The 26604-nt window shown below is 50.8% G+C and overlaps 1 protein-coding gene across 4 annotated transcripts in view; it reads left to right on the top strand.

Annotated features, from left to right (window-relative positions):
* ddr2l (discoidin domain receptor family, member 2, like) overlaps nucleotides 1–26604 on the top strand; it is a 77912-nt gene that overhangs the window by 21850 nt on the left and 29458 nt on the right. For 2 of the 4 annotated variants that reach the window (XM_070862906.1, XM_070862909.1), the window contains exons 2-5: nucleotides 8017–8154; nucleotides 17558–17660; nucleotides 24521–24749; nucleotides 26036–26183. In XM_070862906.1, the coding sequence (XP_070719007.1) occupies nucleotides 8091–8154; nucleotides 17558–17660; nucleotides 24521–24749; nucleotides 26036–26183 (544 nt within the window). In that variant the 5' untranslated portion in view covers nucleotides 8017–8090. Of the gene's footprint in view, nucleotides 1–5505; nucleotides 5765–6462; nucleotides 6505–8016; nucleotides 8155–17557; nucleotides 17661–24520; nucleotides 24750–26035; nucleotides 26184–26604 lie in introns of those variants that run through there. The other 2 variants (XM_070862907.1, XM_070862908.1) reach the window with 2 other exon arrangements.

Genomic DNA, 26604 nt, shown 5'->3' with positions numbered 1-26604 from the left:
CCCCACCCCCACAGGACACGGTCCATTAACCCCACCCCCATAGGACACTGTCCATTATCCCCACCCCCATAGGACACTGTTCATTACCCCTACCCCCATTAGACACTGCCTATTACCCACCCCCCATAGGACACTGCCTATTACCCACCCCCCCATAGGACGCTGCCTATTATCCACCCCCCATAGGACGCTGCCTATTATCCACCTCCCATAGGATAATGTCTATTACACCCACCCCCCCCATAGAATACTGTCTATTACCCCACCATGCACGATAGGACACTGCCTATTACTCCCCCACCCCCCCATAGGACACTACCTATTACTCCCCCACCCCCCCATAGGACACTGTCTATTATCCACCCCCCCATAGGACACTCTCTATTACCCCCCCATAGGATTATGTCTATTACACCCCCATAGGAAACTGCCTATTAACCCCCCCATTGGAAACTGTCTATTACCCCCCCTCCCCCCCCATAGGATACTGTCGATTACACCCCCCCCATAGGATACTGTCTATTACCCCCCCATAGGACACTGTCCATTACCCCCCCCCCATAGGACACTGTCCATTACCCCCCCCCCCCATAGGACACTGTCTATTACCCCCCCCCATAGGAAACTGCCCATTACCCCCCCCCCACCCCCCCATAGGACACTGTCCAATCCCCACCCCCACCCCCCCATAGGACACTGTCCATTCCCCACCCCCCCACCATAGGACACTGGCCATTACCACCCCACCATAGGACACTGTCCATTACCCCCCACCCCCCCCCCCCCAAGGACACTGCCTATTATCCCCCCCCCCATAAGACACGGTCTATAACCCCCCCCCCATAGGACACTATCTATCACCCACCCCCCCCCCCACACCCGCCGCATAGGACACTGTCCATTAACCCCCCCCCCTTATTGGACACTGCCTATTAACCCCCCCCCCCCCCCATAGGAAACTGTCTATTACCCCATCCCCACCCCATCGGACACTGTACATTACCCACCCCCCATAGGACACTGTTTCCCCCCTCATGGGACACTGTCTATTACCCTCCCCCCCCCCCCCCCCCTTAGGACACTGTCCATTACCCACCCCCCATAGAACACTGTCTATGGGGAAAGCAACAGAAGGATATGCTGATTGGGTGAGATGAGGTAGGCTGGGAAGAGACTCATATGGAGCGTAAACAGCGGCACAGACATTTTGGGCTGAATGGCCTGTTTCTGTGCTGTACATTCTGTGTAATTCAATAGCTATCATTCTCTTGTCTGTTGTTTTCCATTCCAAACTCCATCGCAGGCTGTGCTATCTCTGTTGTCCCATGGCTAGCTTCTCATTCCTCTTTACACTTTCCCCCTCAGTGCACTTCTTCATTTTCCACCCTTTGCCCTCACACCCACTGTCATTCACCCTGATACTTTCTCATAGCCCTGTTATGTCTCACCAGCCGGGTGCAGACAGCAGCCCCCCCCCTAAATGTTCGATTTTCCATTTGGCCTGTCCCGTGGAATTCTGGGAGGAACAAATGAGCCTGTGACTTGACAGGTGTGTTGAAGGCAGCAAGCGGTTGGAGCTTTAAGATACGAGATGTGGCTATCTGAATGATGCTGGTCCAGAGGCAACCCAGCACCCTTGAGCTTTGTTGTGCCCCCAGTGTTGAGCTGTCTGACACAAGGGATAATCAGGCCTGTTCTACACAGACAGTCATGGTTATCTTGTCGGCCATTTTGACCTGCAGTTATGTGCCTTGTTGAGATGGTTCGTGATGTGATTCGCAGTTTCAAAGGCGTCGCTGGGTGGAGGAGGTGCGGAGGAGAGGAAGGAAGGGATGGAATGATGTGCTTTAAATGAACAAAGCCCAGAAGATAATCATAACATTTTAGCTGGGCATTTGAGGATCGAAATCAGCAAGCGCTTTTTCACACGTTTCCCTCAAAAGGCTCTGGATGCTGGGGGTTAATTGTAGCTTTCAAGACTTGCGATTTTTGTTGGGTAATGCTAACGAGGGATTTGGAGCAATGGTGTGTAAATGGAGCTGAGATGCAGATCTAACTAATTGGCGGAACAGGCCCGAGGGGCTGAATGGCCGCATCCTGTTTTTAATGTTACTAAGATACAAGGGGGAGCTGGGAGCTGTGGGTTCTCTGTGCTCTATCAGTGTAACGGCCTCATTCTGGCGCTCTGCCGACGGTTTCTACCCCCTCTGCTTTCCTGCAGAATGAAGTCAGCTCTGCCTCATTCCCAGTCTATTTAGTTGCACAGATTCTGCTGCGGGGGGGGGGGGGGGGGAGGGAGGGAGGGAGGGAGGGGGGAGGGGGGGGGGGGGGGCGCAGGAGAAGAGAGACTTGACAGTGGAATTTGTGATGAACTTGCAGCAGAGGGAACCAATTCCATGACCTTAACCATCTGTTCCACCTTCAGGGCCCTGTTTTTTTGGCTTCTCTCTGTGAATCCTGCCCGAGTTCCCCAGGCAGCTCCAGCCTGTTTGCGCTCAGGGTTTCAGCTGCAGTCAATTAGCCCCGTCTCTTCCCCCTCCCCCCTCCCCCCACCCCTCCCCGCAAACACAACCGTTAACACTTCGAGTTCTGGGCCGCTGCAGCATGGCTCGTTCTGACAGGCACCACGCATTCAGCGAGGGGGGGGGGGGGGCGCGAGGGGCTTCAGTTGTGTGGCGAGACTGGAAGGAATCTGGGGTTGTTCTCCTTCGAATCGTCGAGAAATTACGAGACAAAAGGAGGACATTCGGCCCGTCCTGTCCGTGCCGGTCGAGCTTACAGCAGAGAAAATTCAGGGTAGATTTGATCAAAATCCGGATCGCTTCCGGCAGAGTAAAAAAAAAAGGAGGAACCGTTTCCACTGGCGGGAGGGATGGTAACCAGAGGACACAGATTTAAGATAATTGGCAAAAGAACCAGGGAGGGGAGATGAGGAGGAATTACGCAGCGAGTTATGATCTTGAATGCGCTGCCTGGAAGGGTTTGAAAAGGATTAAAGGGCTATGGGGAAATAGGGGAGTGGGATTCATTGTAGCACAGGCACAATGGGCCGAATGGCCTCCCATGCTGTACGGGTCTCTGTTGACACAGGAGTGTAGCAAAAGCTGTGGGCCTCATCTGCCCCGCTCGCTCTTCAGCAGAGTCTCGCCATGCCCTGATCGGGTCTGTACTCAATCCAACAGTGGCGTTCGGACCCAGATACACGTCTCGCTCCTGACAGTGTGCGAGAGACTAGTGGAGCGCTCCGTGCTTTGACCGGCCCCCAGGGCGTCTCATTGGAAGGACATGCTGCCCCCCCCCCACCCCACCCCCAGAGTCCCGATCAGCCCCTGGAGCCCAGATCAGCAAACACTGGGATCCACTTCTCTGGGATGGGCTGGTGCATTTGTGCCAACCGGTTCTGGGGAGGAGGTCTGTGGTGGGTGACAAAATCTCTGTGGACCACTGTAATTCTACCCTTCTCCTACTGAAGGGTTAGGACCAATCTCCTCTATCGCCCCCAGCGCTAATAGTGGGCCTTTGGGATACTGCATAGTGGGGACAGCAATTGTCGGAGAGCAGGAATTCCTGCATCCATTTGACTGAGGCCGGGATCATTGCCATTCAAGGCTCGGAGCAATACTGGGCCCCGGACTGGGACAGAGCGGGGCCCCGGACTGGGTTGAATGGGAGGAAAAGGGTGCCAGATTGAGCTGGATTGAATCGGGGAGAGGATGCCAGGTTGATTTAGTTTGGGAGTGAGAGAACAGTGTTTTTTCTCAATTATCCCTCCAATCTACCCTGAAATCTTTCCACACACTCTGTTTCCATGCCACCCTGCATAATTCATTCCACACGTTCACCCCTGCGTAGAAAGCAGTTAACCTGTTCATCATAGGCATCGAGGAAGACTTGCTTTCACTCTAAAAATGAGTCCTTAGGTGGCTGAACAGTCCAATACGACAGTCCCTGTCGCAGGTGGGACAGATAGTTGTTGAGGGTAAGGGAGGGTGGGACTGGTTTGCCTCACGCTCTTTCCGCTGCCTGCGCTTGATTTCTGCATGCTCTCGGCGATGAGACTCGAGGTGCTCAGCGCCCTCCCGTATACTCTTCCTCCACTTAGGGCGGTCTTTGGTCAGGGAGTCCCAGGTGTCAGTGGGGATGTTGCACTTTATCAGGGAGGCTTTGAGGGTGTCCTTGTAACGTTTCTGCTGCCCACCTTTGGCTTGTTTGCCGTGAAGGAGCTCAGAGTAGAGCGCTTGCTTTGGGAGTCTCGTGTCTGGCATGCGGACAATGTGGCCTGCCCAGCGGAGCTGATCGAGTGTGGTCAGTGCTTCAATGCTGGGGATGTTAGCCTGGTCAAGGACGCTAATGTTGGTGCGTCTGTCCTCCCAGGGGATTTGCAGGATCCCGTTACCCCGACATTAATCCTACGCTGCCTGGGGACCACCTTCTAAACTTCAGCCCATGTCCCCTAGTTTGAGAGGCTGTCAATCTCCACAGTAAGAAAGACTTCCATTTATATCCCACTTTTCATGACCTCAGGACGTCCCAACGCGCTTTATAGCCAATGAAGTACCTTTTGAAGTGTAGTTAATGGTGTAATGTAGGAAACGTGGCAGCCAATTTGTGCACAGCAAGCTCCCACAAACAGCGATGTGATGATGACCAAATAATCAATTTTAGTGATAAACATTGGCCAGGACACCGGGGAGAATTCTCCTAATTCTTACTTGAAATTGTGCCGTGGTATCTTTTACGTCCATCTGAAGGATTAACATCCGAATGATGGCTCCTCCGACAGTCCAGCACTCCCTCAGTTACTGCACTGAAGTGTCAGCCTGGATTATGGGCTCTGGAGTGGGACTTGAACTCTCAACCACCTGGCGAGTGTGCTACCAACTATTGGCACGTATTATTATCGGTGTTCAATTCCTTCCTTTATAGCGTAAATAACCCCAGGCTCCTCATCCTCTCCTTATAGATCCCTGATAGCACAGAATGTACAGGGCTTTATCTGGATGCTTTGGATCAATACAACCATTTTGTTGTTGAACATTAATACAAGTGCCCCCTGATTAAAGGCGGGGGGGGGGGGGGGCACTAAAACTGACAAACTTAAACAAATTAAACTTTAGACGGTCAACTTAAATCAAATTAAAATTTGGTTGCCGGGGGTGATGGTGCACACCAGTCCCTCCGGCGCCCACTTCTCGTGGATGGCCGCGAGCGTACCGGTGGACACCGCGTGCTCCATCTCCAGGGACACCCTGGCTCGGATGTAACCGCGGAAGAGAGGCAGGCAGTCGGGCTGAACGACCCCCTCGATGCCTGGACCGGTTGTCTGGCTCAATACAAGCCCTGGCATATTGGATGTTTTTAGCAGAAGCTTAAGAGGAAGACGATGTGTCTTGATTTTTTTTTTTTTTGCTCCTCTCTCACTCAGCATGCACTGCAGTACCTATTGACATGTTACCTGACATTCAAACGTGGTTACACTGCAGCCCTGTTTAATGTTATCTGCAGACAGACACCATGGGCAATGATGTGCCACCGGAGCATTCAGGGTTAACTATATCCCTTCGAGTTCTGTTGCAATTCTGGTTCAAATTGCGATAAAATTGAAGAGTAGAGTGGGAGGACTTTGGAAAATATCTGGGCTCGTGGCAGCTCGGGCCAGGCAGTAGGTAGTGTGGGCCACAGTGTGCTGACATCCTCGCCACGATCCTCCCTCAAACCAACTGCTCCTGCGGTGATGCTCGTCGGTGATGGACAACCGTTAGAGGTGAGGGTTGAGATTCCTGTGATCCTCCGTAGTGAGGCGCGTGGTAAAACTCATTTAAAGTTGCACATTGTGTTTACTTTCCATTATTTCTACATCTTTAAACTGAACGATGGAGTGTCACTCCTTAACATGCCTGCGGGTAGTTTGAGTCAGCGGCCGTCATGCCCAAAACGGGCTGTGTGTTTATCTGGAAGGAGACACTGGAATTAATGAAGAATTTATTTGTTCACAAACTGACCTCAAGTACAGCCTGCTGACTTCAGACACAAACACAATGGCACAGACCTTGGTGCAGTCCCAAGGCCTCGCCACTCTGCTTCGTGCGACCACTGACCTATTCAGGATTCAGTTTGGGGCAGCTTTCCTGGTCTGATTCCCAGGGTTGAATGTGGCTGGGATGGGTCGCATTCTCTGACCGGAGCAGACCGACATCGACTAATTGTTCAGGGCCCGTTAGTTTCTGAAGTGACATCAGCCTGCTTGGAAGGAATGAGAGAGAGAGAGAGAGAGAGAGAGAGAGAAGCTGGAAGGGATCTTGTGCTGGAATTTGCAGAGCTGCCAAGCCTGCGTTTGCACAGTATTGACCAGAGCTATTACATCCATCACTGAGTCAGGGGAGGCTTAGCACTTGGACAACACAAAGGCCAACCAGGATGGAAACAAAGCTTGTTATTGTACAGCTGTGTGGGCACAGACGCACAGAGACCCTCCGGCTTCTTCCTCTCTGCTTGACGTTCCTGGTGATTATTCCTTTTATTCCCTGCTTAGTGTTCCCTGCTTATTGTTCTGGTGGTTAGTCCATGGTTATTTTTCCCGCTGTTTATTACCCTCTTGATGTTCCCAGCATTTATTCCCTGGTTAACGTTCCCGGTGATTATCCGTGGTTATTGTTCCTGGTAGTTTGATATTCCCGATGGTTATTCCCTCATTGATATTCCCAGTGGCTTTTCCTTTAATTCCTTACTTGATGATCCCAGTGATTATTCCACGGTTTATGTTCCCCTTGATTATTCCCGGATTCCTGTTCCTGGCTTGTTGTTCCCTAGTTCAGGGGTTCTCCAACTTTTTGCTGCTGAGGCCCCCATCCCGTGTTTTAAAAATTCCACAGACCCCCCCCTGTAACACAACACAAGTATTTTTATAGCTGCTAGGGGAAGGGAGGGAGGCAGCTTATCGGATGGCCTCTATCGTAGTGACCAAGAAGCCCAGGAGCTCCTCACACTTGTCGTTGGAGGTGGGAGAGGGGAGAGGGGTTTAAGACGACTTAGGGAGTGAATGGTTTACAGTCCCAAAGACTATTTTTACTCATGCAACAGAGAGAAGGAAACTGTTGTGGACATAGTTTTTTAATGTATTATTCGAGTAAACCGCTACCTCATGTCATTTTTCCTGCTCTTTGTTGCTGTTTTCTCTCTTCCTCCTTCCTGCTCCCCATTGATTCGACACACATTGAATGAGTCATCAACCAGTGCTGAAATCTCCTCGCTGGCGCGCACATTTTTCTCATTGAAATGTGTAAAGGGAGTTACCAGTGGTTAGCTCCTCGTGCCTGCTTGGCTTTCTCCCCGCAGGTGCCGGCCATCTTGTCTTGTGGGGGAGGCTAGGGGCCGAGATCTGTGCGCACACGAGACAAGAACATGAATTTACTTCACCCTTCATCCGCTCGTGTTTGGGAGCTGGTGAGCCGAGGAAGGGCAAGTAAAGGAGCTCTGCGACTAATACCGAACGCCACTGATTTCCGACGTAACTGCGATCCCTCTCGCCGCCCGCCCAGCCCGATTTGGTTCCATTTCGGCCAGCTCCCGATACCCACCTTTCATTTCTTGTTGAGGAAGGCTCTGCCAATGCTACTGTCGCTCGTGTACTTCACACTGCAGTCTGTACATTCTGTCGGACGGAGCGTGGAGCTGGGCTGCTTCTGCTTCTCTCACTTCCCGTCCCCCCTCTCCCTTTACCAGGTCCTCCTCTCCCTTCTTCCCACCCGAGAACACGCAGGCTCCAGATACCCATCGTGTCCTCCATTTCTGATACCATGTACCCGACATGTCGTATCCCTGTACTAGAGAATGACCCTCAGCAGAGGGTCTCCACCTGGCCAAGGAGCTTCTCTGTGGGCTGCTCGTTGCTCAGCTTCTAGTGTCCTTTGGTGGATCCCCCGGTTGAGAATGCCTGCCCTGGTTCCTGTTCCTGGTGGTTATTCCCCAGTTCCTGTTCTCGTTGGTTATTCCGTTTTTTTTCCCCCTTTCTTACAGAGATGTAGACCAGAACCTCCTTTGCTGCAAAGTCAACTCTCTCTCGCTGTCTGAGCAGTGCCTTCCTACCCATAATGCTTTGGTGCTTCCTGCTGATGCTTCACTATCCTGGGAATTCCAAAGCTCAAGTCAATCCTGGTAAGAAATTCTGGGAATCTCCAATGTTGGTTCAGTAATCCCGGTTTAGGTGATTTGGCGTATCTGTTCATCAAGGGTATTCTGGGAACCCATTGGTGCGGCTAGTTAAATCCAGCGAGTGACTGAGCTACACAGAATGGAAATGCACAGCACCTGTCCCTGCTCTATGCACAGTCAGCTGGTTTCAATCGAGGCAGTGGGGTTGTAGTGAGGGTGGTTTCAGGGGCAGTTGTTGTAGTGAGGGTGGTTTCAGGGGCAGTTGTTGTAGTGAGGGTGGTTTCAGGGGCAGGTGTTGTAGTGAGGGTGGTTTCAGGGGCAGTTGTTGTAGTGAGGGTGGATTCAGGGGCAGTTGTTGTAGTGAGGGTGGATTCAGGGGCAGTTGTTGTAGTGAGGGTGGTTTCAGGGGCAGTTGTTGTAGTGAGGGTGGTTTCAGGGGCAGTTGTAGTGAGGGTGGATTCAGGGGCAGTTGTTGTTGTGAGGGTGGATTCAGGGGCAGTTGTTGTTGTGAGGGTGGATTCAGGGGCAGGTGTTGTAGTGATGGTGGATTCAGGGGCAGTTGTTGTAGTGAAGGTGGTTTCAGGGGCAGTTGTTGTAGTGAGGGTGGTTTCAGGGGCAGTTGTTGTTGTGAGGGTGGATTCAGGGGCAGTTGTTGTAGTGAGGGTGGTTTCAGGGGCAGTTGTTGTAGTGAGGGTGGTTTCAGGGGCAGGTGTTGTAGTGAGGGTGGATTCAGGGGCAGTTGTTGTAGTGAGGGTGGTTTCAGGGGCAGTTGTTGTAGTGAGGGTGGTTTCAGGGGCAGGTGTTGTAGTGAGGGTGGTTTCAGGGGCAGTTGTTGCAGTGAGGGTGGATTCAGGGGCAGGTGTTGTAGTGAGGGTGGTTTCAGGGGCAGGTGTTGTAGTGAGGGTGGTTTCAGGGGCAGGTGTTGTAGTGAGGGTGGTTTCAGGGGCAGTTGTAGTGAGGGTGGTTTCAGGGGCAGTTGTTGTAGTGAGGGTGGTTTCAGGGGCAGTTGTTGTTGTGAGGGTGGTTTCAGGGGCAGTTGTTGTTGTGAGGGTAGTTTCAGGGGCAGTTGTTGTAGTGAGGGTGGATTCAGGGGCAGTTGTTGTAGTGAGGGTGGTTTCAGGGGCAGTTGTTGTAGTGAGGGTGGTTTCAGTGGCAGTTGATGTAGTGAGGGTGGATTCAGGGGCAGTTGTTGCAGTGAGGGTGGTTTCAGGGGCAGTTGTTGTAGTGAGGGTGGTTTCAGGGGCAGTTGTTGTTGTGAGGGTGGATTCAGGGGCAGTTGTTGTTGTGAGGGTAGTTTCAGGGGCAGTTGTTGTAGTGAGGGTGGTTTCAGGGATAGTTGTAGTGAGGGTGGATTCAGGGGCAGTTGTTGTGAGGGTGGATTCAGGGGCAGTTGTTGTAGTGAGGGTGGTTTCAGGGGCAGTTGTTGTAGTGAGGGTGGTTTCAGGGGCAGTTGTTGTAGTGAGGGTGGATTCAGGGGCAGTTGTTGTTGTGAGGGTGGATTCAGGGGCAGTTGTTGTAGTGAGGGTGGTTTCAGGGGCAGTTGTTGTTGTGAGGGTGGTTTCAGGGGCAGTTGTTGTAGTGAGGGTGGTTTCAGGGGCAGTTGTTGTGAGGGTGGTTTCAGGGGCAGTTGTTGTAGTGAGGGTGGTTTCAGGGGCAGTTGTTGTAGTGAGGGTGGTTTCAGGGGCAGTTGTTGTAGTGAGGGTGGATTCAGGGGCAGTTGTTGTAGTGAGGGTGATTTCAGGGGCAGTTGTTGTAGTGAGGGTGGTTTCAGGGGCAGTTGTTGTAGTGAGGGTGGTTTCAGGGGCAGTTGTTGTAGTGAGGGTGGTTTCAGGGGCAGGTGTTGTAGTGAGGATGGTTTCAGGGGCAGGTGTTGTAGTGAGGGTGGTTTCAGGGGCAGTTGTTGTAGTGAGGGTGGTTTCAGGGGCAGTTGTTGTAGTGAGGGTGGTTTCAGGGGCAGTTGTTGTAGTGAGGGTGGTTTCAGGGGCAGTTGTTGTAGTGAGGGTGGTTTCAGGGGCAGTTGTTGTAGTGAGGGTGGTTTCAGGGGCAGTTGTTGTAGTGAGGGTGGTTTCAGGGGCAGTTGTTGTAGTGAGGGTGGTTTCAGGGGCAGTTGTTGTAGTGAGGGTGGTTTCAGGGGTAGAAATAGTGGAGAACCAAGGGTCGAGCGAGAATGAGGAACTGAAAGAAATTCGTATTGGAAAGAAAAAAGTACTGGAGAAATTAATGGGACTGAGAGCCGATAAATTCCCTGGACCTGATGGCCTGATTCTAGGGTTAGTGAGAGATAGTGGATGCATTGGTTGTCATCTTCCAAAATTCCATAGATTCTACAATGGTTCCCGCAGATTCGAAGGTAGCTATAATGTAGTCCCACTATTTAAGAAAGGAGGGAGAGAGAAAACGGGGAATTACAGACCAGTTAGCCTGACGTCAGTCACAGAGAAAATGCGAGAATCTATTATTATTATTATAAGGGATGGTTTTCTAGACCAATATGTCGAGGAACCAACTAGAGGGGAGGCCATCTTAGACTGGGTGTTGTGTAATGAGAGCGGATTAATTAGCAATCTCTTTGTGCGAGGCCCCTTGGGGAAGAGTGACCATAATATGGTGGAATTCTGCATTAGGATGGAGAATGAAACAGTTAATTCAGAGACCATGGTCCAAAACTTAAAGAAGGGTAACTTTGAAGGTATGAGGCGTGAATTGGCTAGGATAGATTGGCGAATGATACTTAAGGGGTTGACTGTGGATGGGCAATGGCAGACATTTAGAGACCGCATGGATGAACTACAACAATTGTACATTCCTGTCTGGCGTAAAAATAAAAAAGGGAAGATGGCTCAACCGTGGCTATCAAGGGAAATCAGGGATAGTATTAAAGCCAAGGAAGTGGCATACAAATTGGCCAGAAATAGCAGCGAACCCGGGGACTGGGAGAAATTTAGAACTCAGCAGAGGAGGACAAAGGGTTTGATTAGAGCAGGGAAAATGGAGTACGAGAAGAAGCTTGCAGGGAACATTAAGATGGATTGCAAAAATTTCTATAGCTATGTAAAGAGAAAAAGGTTAGTAAAGACAAACGTAGGTCCCCTGCAGTCAGAATCAGGGGAAGTCATAATGGGGAACAAAGAAATGGCAGACCAATTGAACAAATACTTTGGCTCGGTATTCACTAAGGAGGACACAAACAACCTTCCGGATATAAAAGGGGTCAGAGGGTCTAGTAAGGAGGAGGAACTGCGGGAAATCCTTATTAGTCGGGAAATTGTGTTGGGGAAATTGATGGGATTGAAGGCCGATAAATCCCCAGGGCCTGATGGACTGCATCCCAGAGTACTTAAGGAGGTAGCCTTGGAAATAGCGGATGCATTGACAGTCATTTTCCAACATTCCATTGACTCTGGATCAGTTCCTATCGAGTGGAGGGTAGCCAATGTAACCCCACTTTTTAAAAAAGGAGGGAGAGAAAAAACAGGGAATTATAGACCGGTCAGCCTGACATTGGTAGTGGGTAAAATGATGGAATCAATTATTAAGGATGTCATAGCAGCGCATTTGGAAAGAGGTGACATGATAGGTCCAAGTCAGCATGGATTTGTGAAAGGGAAATCATGCTTGACAAATCTTCTGGAATTTTTTGAGGATGTAACTAGTAGAGTGGATAAGGGAGAACCAGTGGATGTGGTGTATTTGGACTTTCAAAAGGCTTTTGATAAGGTCCCACACAAGAGATTGGTGTGCAAAATCAAAGCACATGGTATTGAGGGTAATGTACTGACGTGGATAGAGAACTGGTTGGCAGACAGGAAGCAGAGAGTTGGGAGTAACGAGTCCTTTTCAGAATGGCAGCCAGTGACTAGTGGAGTGCCGCAGGACTCAGTGCTGGGACCCCAGCTCTTTACAATATATATTAATGATTTGTATGACGGAATTGAGTGTAATATCTCCAAGTTTGCAGATGATACTAAACTGGATGGCGGTGTGAGCTGTGAGGGGGACGCTAAGAGGCTGCATGGTGATTTGGACGAGTGGGCAAATACATGGCAGATGCAGTATAATGTGGATAAATGTGAGGTTATCCACTTTGGGGGCAAAAACACGAAGGCAGAATATTATCTGAATGGCGGCAGATTAGGAAAAGGGAGGTGCAGCAAGACCTGGGTGTCATGATTCATCAGTCATTGAAGGTTGGCATGCAAGTACAGCAGGCCGAGAAGAAGGCAAATGGTATGTTGGCCTTCGTAGCAAGGGGATTTGAGTATAGGAGCAGGGAATTCTTACTGCAATTGTACAGGGCCTTGGTGAGGCCCCATCTGGAATATTGTGTTCAGTTTTGGTCTCCTAATCTGAGGTTCTTGCTATTGAGGGAGTGCAGCGGAGGTTCACCAGACTGATTCCTGGGATGGCAGGACTGACACATGAGGAGAGACTGGATCGACTGGGCCTGTATTCACAAGGATGAGAGGGGATCTCATAGAAACATAAAATTCTGACAGGACTGGACAGGTTAGATGCAGGAAGAATGTTCCCGATGTTGGGGAAGTCCAGAACCAGGGGACATAGTCTTAGGATAAGGGGTAAGCCATTTAGGACTGAGATGAGGAGAAACTTCTTCACTCAGAGAGTTGTTAACCTATGGAATTCCCTGCCGCAGAGAGCTGTTGATGCCAGTTCATTGGATATATTCAAGAGGGAGTTAGATATGGCCCTTGCGGCTAAAGGGATCAAGGGGTATGGAGGGAAAGCAGGAAAGGGGTACTGAGGGAATGATCAACCATGATCTTATTGAATGGCGGAGCAGGCTCGAGGGGCCGAATGGCCTACTCCTGCTCCTAATTCTTATGTTATGTTTTTAATGTTCTTATGATGGTGGATTCAGGGGAGGTCCTGCTGCAACTGTATAGGGTATTGGTAAGGCCGCACCTGGAGTACTGTGTGCAGTTTTGGTCACCTTACTTAAGGAAGGATATACTGGCTTTGGAGGGGGTACAGAGACGATTCACTAGGCTGATTCCAGAGATGAGTGGGTTACCTTATGATGATAGATTGAGTAGACTGGGTCTTTACTCGTTGGAGTTCAGAAGGATGAGGGGTGATCTTATAGAAACATTTAAAATAATGAAAGGGATAGACAAGATAGAGGCAGAGAGGTTGTTTCCACTGGTCGGGGAGACTAGAACTAGGGAGCACAGCTTCAAAATACGGGGGAGCCAATTTAAAACCGAGTTGAGAAGAAATTTCTTCTCCCAGAGGGTTGTGAATCTGTGGAATTCTCTGCCCAAGGAAGCAGTTGAGGCTAGCTCATTGAATGTATTCAAGTCACAGATAGATAGATTTTTAACCAATAAGGGAATTAAGGGTTATGGGGAGCGGGCGGGTAAGTGGAGCTGAGTCCACGGCCAGATCAGCCATGATCTTATTGAATGGCGGAGCAGGCTCGAGGGGCTAGATGGCCTACTCCTGTTCCTAATTCCTATGTTCTTATGGATTCAGGGGCAGTTGCTGGTCCTGAAATAACTCAGAGATTCCTACTGGAAGGTTTGGTGAAACTCGGTTGGGATGGCCTCTCCTGCTGGCCGGCATTTATTTCCCAGCCCGAGATGCGCTGCGAAGCTTAATGGTGGGCCACCTTGAGCCGCTGGTAATGGTTTGATACAATGGAGAGGTTTGCTGCGCCACTTTACAGGGCAGTTAAGTGTCAACCTGAAGTTGCATTGAAAAAATGCAACATTTCCACCGACTCTCAGGAACCCCTGGCCCAAGCCCGCTCAAAGGGTGGGGGAAATATCCAAGAAGGCGTCGGGAGCACCTGGAAGCCAAGTACAAACAGCGGAAGGAGCGCACGGCAAACCCAGCACCCCACCCACCCGTCCCTCCAACCACCACCCGTGACAGCCTCGAGATCCCGCATTGGTCTCAGGCATCTGAGAATTAATTTTAGTGTGGAAGCAAACCATCCTCGACTCTGGAGGACTGCCCAAGAAGAAGTGTCAACCATGTTAGTGTGGGTCGAGGGTCACATATTCCCGACTGGGTAAGGACGGCAGGTTTCCTTCCCGAAAGGACACTAGTGAACCCATTGGGTTTTACGACAATCCGACAGCTGCATTGTCACTAATGCTGACACCAGCAGGGGAACTCACCCCAAACCGGCCAAACCAGTGTCAAAGGTTGAGGAAGTTGCATCCAGCGAAACTCGAGTCCCCATGATCTTTTGAGCTGGGTTAAAAACAGGATGCGCTTATTTGTACTGCAAAAATGGCCACCATGCTCCACCCTTTGTCTATGATTGGAGGATAATGTGTAACTGGAACCGCCCATCCCAAGATCTCACTGATTTTGTAAATTGTAACTCGATCGGTTAGCCTGACATCAGTGGTGGGGAAAATGTTGGAATCAATTGTTGAAGATGTAATAGCGCATTTGGAAAGCAGTGACAGGATTGGTCCAAGTCAGCATGGATTTATGAAAGGGAAATCATGCTTGACAAATCTTCTAGGATTTTTTGAGGATGTAACTAGTAGAGTAGACAAGGACGAACCTGTGGATGTTGTGTATTTGGACTTTCAAAAGGCTTTTGACAAGGTCCCGCACAAGAGATTATTGTGCAAAATTAAAGCACATGGTATTGGGGGTAATGTATTGACGTGCATAGAGAACTGGTTGGCAGACAGAAGCAAAGAGTAGGAATAAACGGGTCCCTTTCAGAATGGCAGGCAGTGACTAGTGGGGTACCGCAAGGTTCAGTGCTGGGACCCCAGCTATTTACAATATACATTAATGATTTAGACGAAGGAATTGAATGTAATATCTTCAAGTTCGCAGATGACACTAAGCTGGGTGGCAGTGTGAGTTGTGAGGAGGACGCTAAGAGGCTGCAGGGTGACTTGGACAGGTTAGGTGAGTGGACAAATGCATGGCAGATGCAGTATAATGTAGATAAATGTGAGGTTATCCACTTTGGTGGCAAAAACAGGAAGGCAGAATATTATCTGAATGGTGACAGATTAGGAAAAGGGGAAGGTGCAACGAGACCTAGGTGTCATGGTACATCAGCCATTGAAAGTTGGCATGCAGGTACAGCAGGCGGTGAAGAAGGCAAATGGCATGTTGGCCTTCATAGCAAGAGGATTTGAGGATAGGAGCAGGGAGGTCTTACTGCTGTTGTACAGGGCATTGGTGAGGCCACACCTTGAATATTGTGTACAGTTTTCTAATCTGAGGAAGGACATTCTTGCTATTGAGGGAGTGCAGCGAAGGTTCACCAGACTGATTCCCGGGATGGCAGGACTGACATATGAAGAAAGACTGGATCGACTAGGCTTATATTCACTGGAATTTAGAAGAATGAGAGGGGATCTCATAGAAACATATAAAATTCTGATGGGACTGGACAGGTTAGATGCAGGAAGAATGTTCCCGATGTTGGGTAAGTCCAGAACCAGGGGACACAGTCTCAGGATAATGGGTAAGCCATTTAGGACCGAGATGAGGAGAAACTTCTTCACTCAGAGAATTTTGAACCTGTGGAATTCTCTACCACAGAAAGTTGTTGAGGCCAGTTCGTTAGATACATTCAAAATGGAGTTAGATGTGGCTCTTACGGCTAAAGAGATCAACGGGTATGGAGAGAAAGCAGGAATGAGGTACTGAAGTTGCATGATCATATTGAATGTTGGTGCAGGCTCGAAGGGCCGAATGACTTGCTCCTGCACCTATTTTCTATGTTTCTATGTTCTATGTTTCTATGATCCACTTTGACTTCCTGAAGTGACAGAGGACACAGCTCCCCAGAAGACAGCAAGGGCCAGCCAAAGTGCTTTACCCCAGTCCAAGTACATCCCTCCCCCCCCAGCCTCCCCCCCACCAAAGATGGGGCATTGTGTGCGGATTGTTAACAGGTTTATTGGGTATGAAGTGAATAGTGACAGTGTCGTGACTTCTGGATATCATCCACTCCAACGCTGTCCCTTGTAGGGGGTTGGAAGAACATGATCCGTCTTCCATGAGCCCTCACTACCCACCTATTTCCCCTCCCTCACCCCCATCTTCCCCCCCCCCACCCCCCACCCGTATCTCTTTTCCCCCCTCCCCCAACCATGCCTCTCTCTTCCCCCCCCCCACCCATATCTCCCCCTCCACCCGTGTCTCCTTCCCCCCCCCCATTCATGTCTCCCCCCACCCGTGTCTCCCTCCACCCGTGTCTCCCCCCACCCATGTCTCTCTCTTTCCCTGCCCCCGCCCCCCCCCCCCCCCCCAGGCACAGATTGAATGAATTACCGCGGGAGTTTCCCCAAATGCGCCTGTTTACGGTCCTTCGAGGAGACTTAGGCTGATTTTTAGGCACTGGGACATTAAAAGGCACACTATAAAAGCTTGTAAAAAATTACAAAAATATTCAATTTATTAAGAACTGACTACTGTACTCCAATGAAACTAGTAAATGCTTCTGCATAGTTTTTTTTAAGTCATTTTCAGTGATTTCAATTCATGTTACTCATAGGTGGTGGACCAGACAATCCCATTAAAAATGCTTATTTTTGTGATTAAACCCATTTTCAGTTGTATTAATAAAACCAGATTACCACTCTTAAATATACCACGGAATATTTTTTAATGCAAGGGGAAAAAGTTAATGACGTTCTAACATGTTGCCGGATCGCGCTGGCTTGTGGAAGATGTTACGCATGTGGTTATGCAAATGAGTTTGAGCGGAAACTTAAGCCATAACTTCACTTCAGGAAACCAGCAGAAATGTGAGCACAATTTGTGCCCCAAGTTAGAACCCTACCCTCAGATTTTTATCTCCAGCTTTTTAAAAAAAAAACGTAATTCCTAGAATCATAGAACGGTTACAGCACCGAAGGAGGCCATTCGGCCCGTCGAGCCCATGCCGGCTCTCGGCAAGAGCACTTCAGCCAGTCCCACTCCCCCGCCCTGTCCCCGTAGCCCTGCAAATTTTTTTTCTTTCAGGTACTTATCCAACTGCCTTTTGAAAGGACATTTCGGATAAAATCCCAGATATTCTTTTATAGGGTGCAGTTTTCAAACTCTCAATCTGCCTTGGTGGGATTTGAATTGATGATCTCAGGCTTACTAGCCCAGTAACATAATCACTGCATAGCACAGGGGCAGTTAGAACTGTCGTGATCTGCAATGCTCTGCCTGAAAGGGACCAATTACCAAGCTCTTCCAAAGAGCTGGCCCAGGCTCGATGGGCCGAATGGCCTCCGTCTGTACTGTAAGATTCTGTGATTCTACGATGGAGAAAGGGGCATACAGGCTCGATCTGATTGATTGGGGTTTGCTCTGCGTGTGGTCGGAAGTGTCATCTTGCAGTTCCCTAGCCGCCGGTTTACCTGTTACTGAGGTGTCCTTTATTCCCATTCTCCTTTCCGTTTGGCAGGACAGTGCCGCTACCCGTTGGGAATGCAGGATGGGAAGATCCCAGATGAAGACATCACCGCCTCCAGTGAGTGGTACGGATCAACCGCGGCCCGATTTGGCAGGTAAGGATCCAGCGCAAGTGCCCAGAGACTGCCCTGTCACCCGTTTCAGAGCGTGTATCACTGTCATCGGGCACCTGTTGGGCAGCCCCCTGGTCCTCCACCCCCAGGGCTTCTCTGTTACGCGACCTCTTCAGTCTCCCATTCTTCACTCTATTCCGGTGCAGCCTCATTCTGTGGGACCGCGTGCTGAGTTCACACATCAGACCCTCACCATGATGGTGCAGCTTGGCGTCTTCGCCGTCCTGTGAAGCCCCTGGACATGTACCAGCTTGGATTTCTCCAGCTAAAGGTTCTCAGCTTCCTGTGTGCCCTGTCACCACTCTATTAGGGCAAGTCTCGGGACTGCGTGTTCCTAATTGCTTCCCAGAGTATTTGGGCTCAGTAATGGTGGGGGGTGAGCCTTGGATTGGTCTCCACAAACTACCCCCCGTGGTGTACTCAGCGACCTACCCTTGTGTCCATCTTGTGCAGGCACCAAGATCCCAGGAGTCGGGTTTAGTCCAAGCTTGGCAGCAGCTGGAACAGCTGTACTCTGGATGCCAAGTGCAGAAATGCTGGCCTTAACACCACATGCCCATCGCACTCCGTCCAATCCAACCCCATCTAATCTAGTACTACATTTTGTCTGATCCTGTGGGGACTTGCCCTGAGTCTGTGCGATCCTGTGGGGATTTGCCCTGAGTATGTGCGATCCTGTGGGGATTTGCCCCCGAGTCTGTGCGATCCTGTGGGGATTTGCCCCCGAGTCTCTGCGATCCAGTGGGGATTTGCCCCGAGTCTGCGATCCTGTGGGGATTTGCCCCGAGTCTCTGCGATCCTGTGGGGATTTGCCCCGAGTCTGTGCGATCCTGTGGGGATTTTCCTTGAGTCTGTGCGATCCTGTGGGGATTTGCCCCCGAGTCTGTGCGATCCTGTGGGGATTTGTCCCGAGTCTGTGCGATCCTGTGGGGATTTTCCCCGAGTCTGTGCGATCCTGTGGGGATTTGCCCCGAGTTTTCCGGCCAGTGTGATTCCCGGGATGCTGCAGATTTGCAGCTCTCCCTGTGGTCTTGACCCAGGAGGGTGAGTTGCCAGTTCTCTTGTCGCCTTTCAATAAAATCGGGTAAAACCCAAATAAAATCAGACAACAGGAAGTGTGTTTGCTGTGGAATATCCTCCACCTCCTCGGGGGCCCCCTCCCACTCGATGAGGAAGCAAGCAGCTGTGGATTGTGTGTTAGTCTTTGACGAACCTGTGAGCAAGAATGAGATCTCATTGCAACCATTTACCAGTCAGCTCCTCAACCAATCAGAAAACTTGCATTTATATAGCGCCTTTCGCAACCTCGGGACGTCCCAAAACTTTACAACCCGTGAAGTACTTTTGAAGTGTAGGCACTGTTGTAATGTAGGAAACGTGGCAGCCAATTCACTGCACGGCAAGCTCCCACAAACAGCAACGGGAAGATCATTTGTTTGTGTTATTGATTGAGGGATAAATATTGGCCCAGGACAGTGTAAGCAGGAGTAAATGAATCGGGCAGGCTGAAGAGTAACTGGCCACAAGCCACATGCTGAGTTATGATCCCGCGCACACAGGGAACATTTTCTTCCTGTTATCTTCCGACTGTGGGATCTAATCTGACCAACCCTGCCTCATTCGAATGCTTCCGACGCACTCATCACAGTTTAATTCATGTAAGTAATGCCCCAGTGCATTAGCTGTGCCGACACAGACCCTGAGGCTCTCAGTATTTGAATAACTGTCAGCTACACTCAGCAGCCAGGGCCTAGAACAGAGCCAACCACACAGCTGTGCATCTGTTTGGATGTGGCTTGGCTCCTCCCTCGAGCTTTGAAAACAGCCGACAAATGCTGTGGGATCATTTGCATCGAGTTAGTCTGGAGACAGGGTTCTGACTGCAGCGTGTTCCTTAACCCCCTGTGCCGGGAGTTCTCCTTTCTCTACTCGCCAGCCCGGGATTTCCTGCTGTTCCATACCCTGGATGGGAAATGGTGGGATGGCGAGCGCAGAGAAGGAAAATTCCCGGCCCTGGTCAGGCGTGGCTCAGTGGGCAGCACCCTCGCCTCTGAGTTACAACATTGTGGGTTCAAGCCCCACTCCAGGGACTTGAGCACAAAATCTAGGCCGACACTCCAGTGCAGTGCTGAGGGAGCGCTGCACTGTCAGAGGTGCCGTCTTTCGGATGAGACGTTAAACCAGGTGGATGTAGAAGATCCCATAGCACTATTTGAAGAAGAGTAGGAGAGTTATCCTTGGTGTCCTGGCCAATATTTATCCCTCAATCAACACAACAAAGACAGATTATCTGGTTATTATTACATTGCTGTTTGCGGGAGCTTGCTGTGCGCAAATTGGCTGCCGCGTTTCCCACATTATGACGGTGACTACACTTTAAAAAAAAAAAAGTACTCTATTGTTTGTAAAACGCTTTGGGATGTCCAGTGGTCCTGAAAGGCGCTATATAAATGCAAGGTTTTTTTGTGTCTTGTGACTGGCGTTCAAGGGACGTCTAGCAGACTAAGACTAGACAAATGGGCTTCACCTTTCGTTACAGGGGTTTTACAACTGGCCTTAGTGACTCACAATGACCAAGTCCTCCAGGGCTCCTGGTACTGGTCCTAGCCCGTGATTCCCTGAAACGTGTCAGTGTGTGTGTCACTGTGGGGCGTGAGCGTGTCGGGGCGTGTCCGTGTGTGCGTGCGCGTGTACGTGCGTCAGGAGTGTGACGGCAGCGAAAAGGGTCATCATCAAGGTCCAGGTTAGTGATTGGAGCATGAGCAGGTACAGCAGGAGTGGCGAGAGATTGTAGAGGGACGTGATCGGGGCCCAGGGGCAGCACGGACCAGCCCACACTGTGATATGTGTGCGCACTTGGCCCGTGCAGCAGAGCTGGTCTCCAGTCTTCTTGGATAATCCTTGCCACTGGACCAAGACCTAGCTCTGTCAAGCCCGTGTGGTGGCTGGTGTGCAACGGTCACCACACATTAAAAAAATCCACGCACAGGCATCTTCCACCCTTCAACATGTAATTCGGGACCTGGAATATTAGGTCCTTCATTGAAACACCTGTGAACTCATCTCTTTTTGGCGTGGAAGCAAGTCATCCTCGCTTCGAGGGATTGCCTATGATGATGATGTTGATGATGGTGTGCGTGTGTGTGTGAATGTGTTGGTGTGTGTGTGAATGTGTATGCGTATGTGAATGTGTGTTAGTATCTGTGTGTTAATATGTGAATGTGTGTGTGTGTGTGTGAATGTGTGAGTGTGTGTGTTAACGTGTCTGTCAGTGTAGAGGTGAATGAGGGTTTAGTTTGAGTGAGGGTTTGGTTTGAATAATGGTTTGAGTGAGGGTTTGGTTTGAATAATGGTTTGAGTGAGGGTTTGAATGAGTGAGAGTTGTGAGTGAGTGACAGTTTGTGCATGGGTGAGTTTGTTTGTGTGTGGGTTGGGGGGGGAGCGAGTGCGCGTGTATGTGGGGCTGAGTGTGTGTGTGTGTGTGTGCGCGCGCCGGGGGAGCGCGCGTGTGGGGGGGGAATGTATGTGCGGGTGAGTGAGTGTGTCGGGTGAGCGAGTGTGAGTGTGCGCGCCGGGGGAGCGAGTGTGAGTGTGCGCGCCGGGGGAGCGAGTGTATGTGTGTGTGTGTATCGGGGTAGCAAGTGTATGTGTGTGAGAGTGTGTGTGGGGGGGGCGGAGTGTGTGAGTGTGTCGGGGGAGTGAGTGTGAGTGAGCGGGGGAGTGTATGTGTGTGTGTGTGGGGTGGGGGGGGGGGAGTGTGTGAGTGGGGTGGGGGGGGAGTGTGTGAGTGTGTCGGGGGAGCGAGTGTGAGTGTGTGAAGGAGGGGCGTCTGTGTGTGTCGGGGTGCGAGTGTGTGTGTCGGGGGAGTGAGTGAGTGAGTGAGCGAACGTGTGTGGTGGGGGGGGAGCGAGTGTGTGTGGGGGGGCGGGCGGGGGTGTGCGCGGGGTGTGAGAGTGTACCTACATTGGGTGAGGCCAGACTTAGGCTTGGTTTTGATGCTCTCACAGAGGAATATCCTGACTGCCGGGGATCACATATGATGAATAAAAGTTCTCAATTGGGGAAAAGCCAATTTTACTAAGCTGAGCTGGGATTTAGCCCACAGGAAACAGCTAGTTGAAGGTAAATCAGTGTCAGAGCAGAGGGAGGCATTCAAGGAGGAGATAGTGAAAGAAAAAGGGTGGGACTAACAAATCTAGAGCCCCCTGGATGTTAAGAGGCATACAGGATAGGATAAAGAAAAAGAGGGAGACTTAAGACAGCCGAGGGCTCAATACTGCAGACACCCGAGAGGAGTATAGGAAGTGCAGTGTGAAATTAAAAAGGATATTAGAAATGCAAAGAATGAGCATGAAAAATTGTTGGCAAGTAAAATCAGGGAAAACCCAAAGATGTTTTATAAATACATTAAGACCAAGAGGATAACGAGAGAAAGAGTGGGGCCTACTAGAGATCATAAAGGTAATCTTTGTGTGGAGGTGGAAGACGAGGGTAGAATTCTTAATGAATACTTTGTGTCTGTTTTCACAAAAGAGAGGGGTGATGCAGAGATTGCAATCAGGGAGGAGGAGTGTGAAATATTAGATGAAATAAACATAGTGAGAGAGGAAGTATTAAGGGGCTTAGCAGCTTTGAAAGTGGATAAATCCCCAGGCCCGGATGAAATGTATCCCAGGCTGTTAAGAGAAGCAAAAGAGGAAATAGCAGAAGCTCTGACCATCATTTTCCAGTCCTCTCTGGCTACAGGTGTTGTACCTTTGTTTAAAAAAAGAGAAAGGGATAGACCGAGTAATTATAGGCCCGTCACTCTAACCTCGGAAAATTATTGTAGAAAATTCTGAAGGACAGGATAAATCTTCATTCAAAAAGACACGGATTAATCAAGGACAGTCAGCACGTATTTATTAAGGGAAGGTCGTGAATGACTAACTTGATTGAATTTTTCAAGGAGGTAACCAGGAGGGTCGATGAGGGTAGTGCGTTTGATGTAATGTATATGGTTTTTAGCAAGATTTTTGATAAAGTTCCACATGGCAGACTGGTCACAAAAGTAAAAGCCCATGGAATCCAGGGCAAAGTGGCAAGTTGGATCCAAAATTGGCTCAGAGGCAGGAAGTACAGGATAATGGTTGATGGGTGTTTTTGTGACTGGAAGGCTGTATCCAGTGGGATTCCGCAGGGTTCAGTACTAGGTCCCTTGCTTTTTGTGGTATACATCAATGATTTAGACTAATGTAGGGGATATGATTAAGAAGTTTGCAGATAATACAAAAATGGCTGTGTGCTTGATAATTGAGAAGAAAGCTGTAGACTGCAGGAAGATATCAATGAACTGGTCAGGTGGGCAGAACAGTGGCAAATGGAATTCAAACCAGAGAAGTGTGAGGAAATGCATTTGGGTAGGGCTAATGAGGCAATGGAATATAATTAAATGGTAGGACACTGAGGAGTGTAGAGGAACAAAGGGACCTTGGAGTGCAGGTCCACAGATCCCTGAAGGTAGCAGGCCAGGGAGATAAAATGGTTCAGAAGGCATACTGAATACTTGCCTTTATTAGTCGAAGCATGGAATATAAGAGCAGGGGAGTTATGCTTGAACGGTATAAAACACTAGTTAGGCCAAGGCTAGATTACTGCGTGCAGTTCTGGTCACCATATTACAGGAAGGATGTGATTGCACTAGAGAGAGTACAGAGAAGATTTGCGAGGATGTTGCCTGGACTGGAGAATTTTAGCTATGAGGAAAGATTGGGTTTGTTTTCTTTGGAACAGAGGAGGCTGAGGGGAGACCTTATTGAGGTGTATAAAATTATGAAGGGACTAGATAGAGTGGATAGGAAGGACCTGTTTCCCTTAGCAGAGGGGTCAACAAACAGGTTGAAAGTAATTCGTGGGAGGTTTAAAGGGGAAATTTCTTCATCCAGAGGGTGGTGGGGGTCTGGAACACACTGCCTGAAAGGGTGGTAGAGGCAGAAATACTCACCATCTTTAAAAAGTACTTGGATGTGCACTTGAAGTGCCGTAACTTACAGGGCTGCGGACCGAGATGGGGATTAGGCTGGCTAGCTCTTTGTTGGCCGAAATGGTCTCTTACCATGCTGCAAATTTCTGAGATTCTATGATGGGTGAAGTATCGGAGTCCTACCAAAGGTTGTGGAAATGGACCCAGAGGACTCTGGAACTACAGGAGAGGAGGAGGAGAAGCTTGGAGGAATAGAGATTGTTTAAACTGTAAGCATTGTGTCAGTCAGCTCTGGCTGCTGTTACTGTGGTGCAAAATGTGATACTTTTCAACACTGTATGACTCCCAGCGCTGCTGGTGGGATCAATGCCTTGCTGCCCCCTGCTGGTGGGGTTAATGAAGTGCCTTGCTGCCCCCTGCTGGTGGGGTTAATGAAGTGACTTGCTGCCCCCTGCTGGTGGGGTTAATGAAGTGCCTTGCTGCCCCCTGCTGGTGGGGTTAATGAAGTGCCTTGCTGCCCCCTGCTGGTGGGGTTAATGAAGTGCCTTGCTGCCCCCTGCTGGTGGGGTTAATGAAGTGACTTGCTGCCCCCTGCTGGTGGGGTTAATGAAGTGCCTTGCTGCCCCCTGCTGGTGGGGTTAATGAAGTGCCTTGCTGCCCCCTGCTGGTGGGGTTAATGAAGTGACTTGCTGCCCCCTGCTGGTGGGGTTAATGAAGTGCCTTGCCCCCTGCTGATGGGGTTAATGAAGTGCCTTGCTGCCCCCTGCTGGTGGGGTTAGTGCAGTACCTTGCTGCCCCCTGCTGGTGAAATTAGTGCAGTGTCTTGCTGCCCTCTACTGACCATACACCAGTTATGTGAGTGCCCTGTTTTGTCTTTCAGACTGGGGAAGGAGCGGGGGGATGGAGCGTGGTGTCCAGTTGACCTCCTGTACCCCGACAGTGCAGAGTACCTGCAGGTTGACCTCCACGCCCTCAACTTCATCACGCTGCTGGGTACGCAGGGCCGGCATGCCTACGGGAGCGGCAACGAGTTTGCTCGCGCTTATCAGCTGGATTACAGCCGGGACGGGAGGCGCTGGATCACCTGGAGGGATCGCCAGGGGAAACAGGTGAGGAATGCACCCTCCCCCTCCCCCCAAACCCGGTCCACCCACCTGCTTCCTCATGGAATCTTAGAATTTTGAGAAAGAAAGGACTTGCATTTATATAGCGCCGTTCACAACTTCAGAACATCCCGATGCGCTTCACAGCCAATTAAATGCTTCTCAAGTGTAGTCGCTGCTGTAATGTAGGAAACGCAGCAGCCAATTTACGCACAGCATGTTCCCACAAGCACTAATAATGACCAGAGAGTCTGTTTTAGTAATGTCAAATCTTACAGTACAGTCGGAGGCCATTCGACCCATCGTGAGAGAGCTGTCCCATTAGTTACAGTCTGCTGCTCTTTCCCCCGGAGCCCATTCAAAATATTTCCCTTTCCAGTAGTTATCCAGCTCCCTTGTGCCGGTTGCTATTGAATCTGCTTCCACCACCCGTTCAGGCCGTGCGTTCCAGATCACAGCTCGCTGTGTAAAGAAAAATCTCATCGGGCCTTAAAGTCTGAGTCCTCTTCTTACAGACTCTCCTGCCAGTACAAATAGTTTCTCATGAAACCCTTTATGATTTTGAACGCCTCTGTTAAACCTTCTCTTAACCTTCTCTGCTCCAAGCATCCACAGCCGCTCCCCCCACCCCCCCCACCCCGATCACAAGGGAATTCCCAGCCCCCCCACCCCCACCCCAATTCCGCACCATGATTGCCCCTGGAACTCCCCCATGCACTGACCGGGCCCACACGTCCCACTCCAGCCAGGTCGCCAGTCTGGCCGGCTGTTAGATGGGTCCTTCACCCACTCCTGGGCACCCCACACCCGCACCCCCTCCCCTCGCCCCTATGGGGGCAGTCGCCCCCGTACCCCCTCACCCCCGTACCCCCTCACCCCCCGTGCCCCATCGCCCCCCCTCGCCCCCGTGCCCCCTCGCTCCCCGTGCCCCCTCGCTCCCCGTGCCCCCTCGCGCCCCGTACCCCCTCGCCCCCGTACCCCCTCGCCCCCGTACCTCCCTCCCTTGCCTCTGTACACCCCTCCCCCCCCCCCCCCCCTGCACCCGTACACCCCCCCACCCCCCCTGCCCCGCATCCCCCCAGTAACAATCCAGGCCAAAAACTCAGCGCTCCTTCAAGAGGCAGATGGATGCTGTAAGGGGGCAGGGGGCCCACAGGCTTCAGGGTGAGGCTGAGCTGGGTGGGCCGAACGGCCCCTTTCACTGCTCAATCCTACAGCTGCCTGTGTGTTCCTTCGCCCCCCGTCCCCACCCGCAGCCCCTCTAATCTCTGCAACCTTCTTCCTCCCTGCAGGTTATCCCGGGGAACGTCAACACGTACGACATTGTTCTGAAGGACCTGTTGCCTCCAATCGTTGCGCGCTATGTGCGGGTGATCCCGGTGACCGAGCAGCCCACGAGTGTGTGCATGCGTGTGGAACTGTATGGCTGTGTCTGGATTGGTGAGTCCGTGTCTCCCTCCATCTTCCCACACACCTGACAGGGCCCCTCTGTTACACACACCCACCCCACGGGGAGGTACCTGACAGGGCCCCTCTGTTACACACACCTTCCCAACGGGGGGTACCTGACAGGGCCCCTCTGTTACACACACCCACCCCACGGGGAGGTACCTGACAGGGCCCCTCTGTTACACACACCTTCCCCACGGGGAGGTACCTGACAGGGCCCCTCTGTTACACACACCCACCCCACGGGGAGGTACCTGACAGGGCCCCTCTGTTACACACACCTTCCCCACGGGGGGTACCTGACAGGGCCCCTCTGTTACACACACCCACCCCACGGGGAGGTACCTGACAGGGCCCCTCTGTTACACACACCTTCCCCACGGTGGGGGTACCTGACAGGGCCCCTCTGTTA

The sequence above is a fragment of the Pristiophorus japonicus genome, chromosome 20, assembly GCF_044704955.1.
Source record: "Pristiophorus japonicus isolate sPriJap1 chromosome 20, sPriJap1.hap1, whole genome shotgun sequence".
NCBI classification, from domain to species: domain Eukaryota; kingdom Metazoa; phylum Chordata; class Chondrichthyes; family Pristiophoridae; genus Pristiophorus; species Pristiophorus japonicus.
Note: the sequence above shows the minus strand (reverse complement) of the source record. Positions and strands in the feature narration are given on the sequence as shown.